The 7,204-nt window shown below is 46.9% G+C and overlaps 1 protein-coding gene across 1 annotated transcript in view; it reads right to left on the reverse strand.

The window, feature by feature from the left end:
• The window catches only part of ANKFY1 (ankyrin repeat and FYVE domain containing 1), a 35,558-nt gene extending 31,600 nt beyond the window's left edge, over positions 1 to 3,958 (reverse strand). The window contains exon 1 of the mRNA XM_069791460.1: positions 3,729 to 3,958. Coding sequence (XP_069647561.1) covers positions 3,729 to 3,738 — 10 coding nt within the window. The 5' untranslated portion in view covers positions 3,739 to 3,958. The remainder of the gene's footprint in view (positions 1 to 3,728) is intronic.
• Between the last annotated feature and the right edge of the window lie 3,246 nt (positions 3,959 to 7,204).

Below are 7,204 nucleotides of genomic sequence, written 5' to 3' on the forward strand. Positions count from 1 at the left end.
TTTAGAAATTAATAGGTATCATCTCCTTTGGGATACTTTCCTTATTCTATTGAAATATACTATGATTTCAGAATTGTGCTACCAACACCCTACCAACCCTCAAAGAGGGTTTGAAATTCTGCTCTGGTCTTTCTATCTGAAGATAAATGCAGTTTCAGTGTTCCCAGAGCTAGAAGGACATGTCTCTTGAGCAACGGCTCCTTCCCAACTGATTCATAAGGAAGATGTCAAGGGTGGCACAAAGCAAGTGCTACTGCTACAGCAGGGAGGGCACAAGTCTGATAGAAGTCAAGAGTGATGACTGAAAGACACTTTAAGAACCATGCCAAAAATCAGTATATGAACACCACCACTGTTCATACAGTGAGATTTTTAGGTGCTATACAAATTCAAATGCTAGGAACAAGAAGTTGCCTGCTGAACCTCATAGCATATATAATCTTAAAGAAATACTGCATCTTCCAGTCAAGCAATCAGAGCGTGAAGGTGGGAATAAAGAATCAGTACCAGAAGGTAACATCTCAAATACTGTCATTTTACCGAAGTCAGCTCACTGGCTCCAAATTACTCTGAAGTCAATAGGACACAATGCAGAACCTTAAACCCTCAACCAGCAGTAGCTCAGACTTTATGCATAACAAACAATCAAGTTTGTTACTGCTGCTTCCAGGGCAATCCAAGACAATCACTACTGGCAGTGAAAGTACCTCGAAGAAGTGAAGCTTTGAAAAATGTTGTTGTCAGATTGACAGCCTACGCTTCCTGCGACCTCAGTGAGAGGGACTGATAGGTATTTGTTTATTGTAAGAATTACAAGAGTTGTAAAGTAAGAGTTTCTCTTATTCTACACAACACCACGCACACCAGTTGTGTAGTAGCTACTACTGCACACTTGCAGACAATATTTGTCTTACAGCACATTTCAAGTGCACATTCAAGACAGTCCTCAATGTCCAGTTAATCAACATTCACTGCAAAAGAGCAAAGCTTCAAGTTTTCTCTGTATACTGTTCATTTAAAGAGTTAATAGGAGAGTTAATAAGAATTGCTTCAAAAGTGAAACCTGCTCGATCTCAGGTAGAAGCACTACCTCTATTTAAACAAGTTGCACCACAACTCCAGGCTTACTATTTACAGTTCTCAATTTTGGAAGGAGGGAGAAGTATCATCACTTTTTAAAAATCAATGCAAAATGACCATTGTATCTTCAAGCTGGCAATCACTTTGACAGAGCACATATTATTGCCAGTCCACATTACGTATGACCATTCACCTCACTGTCTCCCAAGTATAATGTACAATTACTGCATGCATGCACACACCTAATGAAGTTCTTTGCATCAAGACACTGAAAGGACAGACTCACTGGAAGATACCAGTAAGTCTCTGGCTAAACATCAATCCACATGCATCAGTGAGAGGATGCCTGGGTTCAGCAGAGGCATACACAAAGTGACTCCTTTTCTGAGCCCATAGTCCAGGTACAGAGTTAACAGATGGCTAGACAAAATAAAAGCAGTGTTGTTAACAGCTTTCTGGCAGATAGACTAGCATCTCATGAACAGGCAGAAGTTTATGTTCCATGTCAAAGATATTAAAGAGGACTTCCAGAAAAGGCTACTGAAATGTTCTCATAGGAGAAGGCACAAAAGTACTCAAGAGCAACTAGATAGCTGAATCCAAAGAGATAAGCAGGGAGGTAACAGGCAGTGTGGTGACAGATAGCATGTACCAAAAACTAGAGGGAAGGTCTAGCGGAACCCATTACACTGCCCACCCCACCCATCAAAAGCAGTCACAGAAGCTTTTGTTTATTTATGAAGTGGACCCGAGTGAAATATTTCAGAAAAACATATTTCCTTACCCCCTCAAGTCCTTCATCCACTGCTCCACACTCTGACCCCCACCTCCACAAGGCTGTACAAGTTGTTTTGTTGTTCCTCCTCATTTTTGCACACTTATAATCTTTACCCTGACAACCATCCCAAAGTGCTACAGCATACTTCCTATTGCTTTAGATTCAAGCATTAATCCAACAATTTTTACCCATGCCTGCATGTAACCTAGTATCCTCTGGTATTGGTGGTACAGAACTCTCACAGAAATCAGACAAGCAAGCTCGGCTCTTTTCTTTATAAACTGTTCAATCAATTTGTAGCTAATAATTGCAATAAATCTAATTCAGGACTTCCATACAGAGTCCATGCTTCCAAAACAAAAAGGCACTCAGCTTCTGAGCAGATGACCACAGTTTGACAAGCTCCCTTCCTTAATAAGCCTTCACTTTTCAGCTGACTCTCCAATACCATCAGTTCTTAACTAGAGAAGCGTTGCTGCAAATAGCTACTTGTTTGAAGGGACAAAATGAGCCCCTCCACCCAGATATCAGAAGAAACTGAGTGGGGAGAGCTACAACTCCAACTTATTACTCCTGTTCACGCAGGATCACTCATTGGTCATGTGCCTTCTTTAGCCAAAAGATCAGAGAATTACTTGAATTAGGGAAGAATCTTTGATAAGTATAGATGTCTGAAACTGGGCTTGCATCAGCTGCAGGTTCATTCCACAGAGCGGGACACTGAACCAGAGCCTCAGGTCCTTGCGGGTCTCAGTAGCAAAAGTTTCACCACCTGAAGACATCTTTGACATCTAATGCCCACCAGAACTGGGTCACCAAGGCTTAAAAGCAAGTCTAAGAGGCTAGCCAGCTACATATGAAACAGTGGTACTTTAGCACACAAAAAGTGAGGAGTTGCTCTAAGGATTTATTAAACCAGCTTGACTGCAGCATCTTCTTGGCTGATGCATGCCAGAAGATCAGCATATGCTATATCCTAGTTAATCTTCCACAGGTGGTTTTAAAATTCTACCACTGTCTGAGAGTTGCACTTCAAGAGTCAAAGGCTGTGCTTTTAAGACTGTAAGTTAGAGCCTTCGTCTCCTTTGTAACTTGGGGCATTTTAGCTCAGTTTGCCGACTTGGTTCCCTCCAGGGAGGAAAAGAGGAAGCTTCTGTCTTGCAGAAAGGAGGACTGTAAAAATCCAAGTGTCTTTTCAAATTCCATTACCTCAGTTAAATTAGTTTCGAAATGGTGTAACTGACAGCCTCCAAGCAAAACAAGAGCAGTCTAGGAGTCCTGCAGATCTCATTAGAGCCCAAATTTGACAAAGGGACCCCCAGCAGCAAGTGACCCGGAGGCTGCAGCACAGCCTCTCCGCCTTACTCCACGAAAAGCCGCCGCCCGCAGCGACTCCGACAGACCGCGCCGGGCTCTCCTCGTCCCGGCAGCCCCGGGACAGGCGGCATCACCCACCGCAGCTCCCGCCTGACCGGCGAAGTGCGGGGAGGGAGTCGGCGGGACGTCCCGGCTGGCTCCCCACCACCCACTACAGCCCAGAGCCACAGCAACCCCCCCAAATCCCCCTCCCTGAGGGGCAAAGGCGCCCACGCCAGGCCCGCCCTACCCCCGGGAGTACCAGCCCGCGGCCCCGGGCAGGGCAGACCCCCCCCCCCCCCCCCCCCCGCCATTTCACGTTCACCTCGGGGGCGGCCTGGCCCACCCGCCGCGGGCAGGGCCGAGCCAGTCCCACAGAGGAAAAAAGCAGAAGCCCCACACGGAGGCTGCCCCGGTCCCCTGCGAGCGGAGAAGCCACCCCGGCCAGCGGCGCTACCCGCGCACCCGGCGGCCGCGGCCCCGCCCGGCCCCTCGCCCGGGCTCCCCCCCTTACCTTCCGCCATGTTGGGTCCGGGGCCGCGGCTCTCGCGAGAGCCGCCGCCCGCCCCGCCGCCCGAGCCTGGCGCTCTCGCGAGACCAGCGGGACGCCCCCCGCCCCGCTCCGGCCGCCGCCTGCTCTCAGCGGGAACCCCGGGCACGCCGGGCCGGGGTTGGCACCGCTCCGCTTTATACCGGCGGCTCCTCCCCGCCTCAACCAGCGAACGGCCCCCTGGGAGCCAGCCGGCGGGTCGGCCTCGCCCCGCCCGCTCCCCGTCCCCTCAGGAGGCGGCGGGGCCCACCGGCCTCCGGCTCTGCGCCTGAGGCGTTTCGCCCGGGAGCAGCGGCAGGAGGCAGCCGGCGGCTGGTTTTAACCGCTCTGGGGTGTCCCTTCCCTCTCCCCTCCTCCTCCTCCCCGAGATAAGGCTTCTTGTCCGGGCGATCCGGCCGTTGAACAGCGCGATGGCCGCGTTGGCAGTAAAACACCGACGGCCAGAGCCGGAGGGCTGGGAAACGCGGGAGAAAACCGCCCGGCGCCAGGGGAGAGCGCAGCCGGGGCCAGGGCGTGACGGCCGCCTTCGCTTCACCTGCGGTTCGGCCTGCACTGAAAGCCACCGGCGTGCACTGGCTTTAGCACACCCCAAAAGCAGCGTGTGCCTTCTCCTGCTCACCCAGTTCCAGCACAGCTACTGGAAGTGCCAGCACGGGTTTGCAATCTGACGGGGTCTCTTACTCAGCGCTCGGCTTTTACTCGAATCATCGTTACTTCAGTTCCTGCATGTATTGCTTTTGTTTCAGAGTCAACAGTCCTAGCACCCGGATCTGTGCCCGGTGGGTAAAAAGTGTGGTTGAGAGTCAAGACGGGCCACGACCAAGAAACAGTAACAGGATCATTTTCCGCAGCCATGTGTACAACATAGCTGACCCTCGACTGTTTTCATTGCTCATGATCTTTCCTGCCTTTATGCAACAGAAATACCAAAATACTCTACACCGATGCAACAGCAATTTTTCTGTTTGCTTTTGAGAGCAAAATTCAAATAAATGTTTGAACGCATTATGCACAGTGTTGTTTTACAGATGTAATTTTTTCCTGACTTCACCATTAAGTGATCTTTGAAAAGTCGCTCTGCCTCATATCTTAAGTTTTCTGTGCCCATTGGATAAAACAGCAAAACCAGAACTAGGCCTAGGCAAGCCAGAGACTGTAGTTTTCTAGACATAGCACGAAACAGGGCCTGTCTCATGTTTTGCAGCTCAGTGACAATGTAGCTAACTTAAACCACTGCTTTATGGGTGCTATTGATCATCTTGAGTAACTGCAAGGAAACAGTTATTACTGCCTGATCAGATTTAGTCTTAGTTGAATTTCTGAGTAGCAACCAAGATCAGATTTCAAACAACTGCTATGTTTTGCACCTGGGGAATCAGCAATCTCATTTTCTGTTGAGGATTTGCCTGGGCAGGAAGCAGTATTATTACAGCCTCTCTTTAAAACCCAAGCACCTTCTGGTTTGGTTTGAAATCACTCGTACGTGCCTCTGAAGATATGCAGAAATTATAAGACTCGTGGTGCTCCTGTCTGCTTTGTGATGGCACCGTACAAGAGCAGTGCACCAGATGGTACAGATGCAGTAAAAAGTCCACCCCCCATCAGCCTACCAAAAAATGAAAATACACTTATAATCGCTTCAGATTTAATGTTCTCCATTTATTGATCATCTAGTTTCAGTAAGCGTTTTCGAGGCATCACAGCAGGAAAGAATTTTAGCATGACAGCTGAACAGCCCTTCTGCTTTTTACAGAGATCTTCTCTGATGCATAAGGGGCAGCATGGAGTAATATAAAAAAAGGAATTAGGATGGCCGTACTACTTTGATATTTATTAGAATTCCATGCTTTTCTTTCCTTTTCCCCCAGTGATGCAGTGTTACCTGGAAAGCAGGACACTACGTGTTGGGGGAAAAAACAGCACAAAAACTCAGCCATAATTACAAGCCTCCAGAGAACTAGAAAAGTGTAATTGATCATCCAGTATGCTGACAGCCTACATAAACCAAACTAGATACAAGATCTTGGTACAAGTGCATCTGAGTAAGAATACTGGTTTACTTGATTGTTCAACAAGTATTGTAGTACTACTTGTACATACTCCATCTCTTCAGTGGCGTTCCTATCTTGAGGCTAAGCAGAAACTTCTGGTCGTATCAGTAATCATAGCCAGATCCCTTTCACGTGTGGGGCAAGAACAAACAAAAAGCCAACTATGATCAGAGAAAAGTTAAATAGGCCATTTCCATGCCCGCCAGAGGCTTTCGACAACCTGGACATTTGGCACCAGACCCTTAGCTACCTCCTTCATTAAGTCATTGGGCATTAGCCATACATGCAGCTTGTATGTCTTAACAGTATCCCACAATAACACTGCTTCCTTTGGAATATCTGGGTCATGTGGACTCACAAACCATCTGGGTAAGCCAAACAGAAGTGAGTTTATACTTGAATAATTTACAAAGAGGGGAACCAACACTGCTATGGAATTAACAGTTCTTCCATACTACTGATGCACGACTAACATTTCCAGGCCTACCCCTTAAAGAACAAACAAAGTTCTGGAGAGCAAATGAAAAAATTAAAGCTTTAAACTGTTTTGTGAAGTTTACAGATGAGTCGGTTGTGACCTGTATGTATTACTTAGGAAGACAAAACAGAGAACACTGTTGAACTTGCTGAAAGCAGCAAGTACCAATTATCTTGAATTGCTGCCAGCTCTTCAGATACACTGTGGAAAGGAAAGCCCATAGAGGAAGAAGTCCACTGCTAGGTTTAGGAAGAGTAGCTTCTTCCCAATGTTTTGTTTATAGAAAAAATGGCACCATACCACTGAAATTCTGCACAGTCCCAACTCTTAGATAAGTGAAAAAGGGTAGCCAGCTGGTGGGCAAGAAACCTCTTCTCAAGCAATTTTTGACAAGCACTCAAATGGGAACTAAAATCAGCTGTTGTGCCTGGGCACTAATAGCTCTGAAGTACTGCACACATCTGCCTGCCTACATGAGCAGGCTATCCAATTAAAAGCAAATTTAACTTAATGATTTCTCAAAATAATTAGTTACCAAATATGTAAATGTGGACATTAAACACATCTATGTTTGTCTAAACCACCTGTAGAAGCAAGTAATACCCTTACTTGTAAGTCACCTTATACTTAATAAGGGGCTTTTTTGTTCCATATGGCTGTCTTGCCACTAATAATTGTCATCTTCTTCCACACCAGCCCACCCCTCAAGAAACCTATAATGTATGCCTTTTAGCATATGCATGTTGCACAGCAACCCAAAACAAAGTCCAGCCAGACAGAAAATTAGTACTGAAGGCTTCTTACAAGATGACTCTTTAACACTGGAACTCTTGATTTATTAGTGGGTTACTCTGTGCTGTTAAAAGCCATGGTAAACATGTGACAGAACAGAGAACAGTCAAGTAGTTGCA

Source organism: Haliaeetus albicilla, chromosome 9, assembly GCF_947461875.1.
Source record: "Haliaeetus albicilla chromosome 9, bHalAlb1.1, whole genome shotgun sequence".
Taxonomy (NCBI): Eukaryota; Metazoa; Chordata; class Aves; order Accipitriformes; family Accipitridae; genus Haliaeetus; species Haliaeetus albicilla.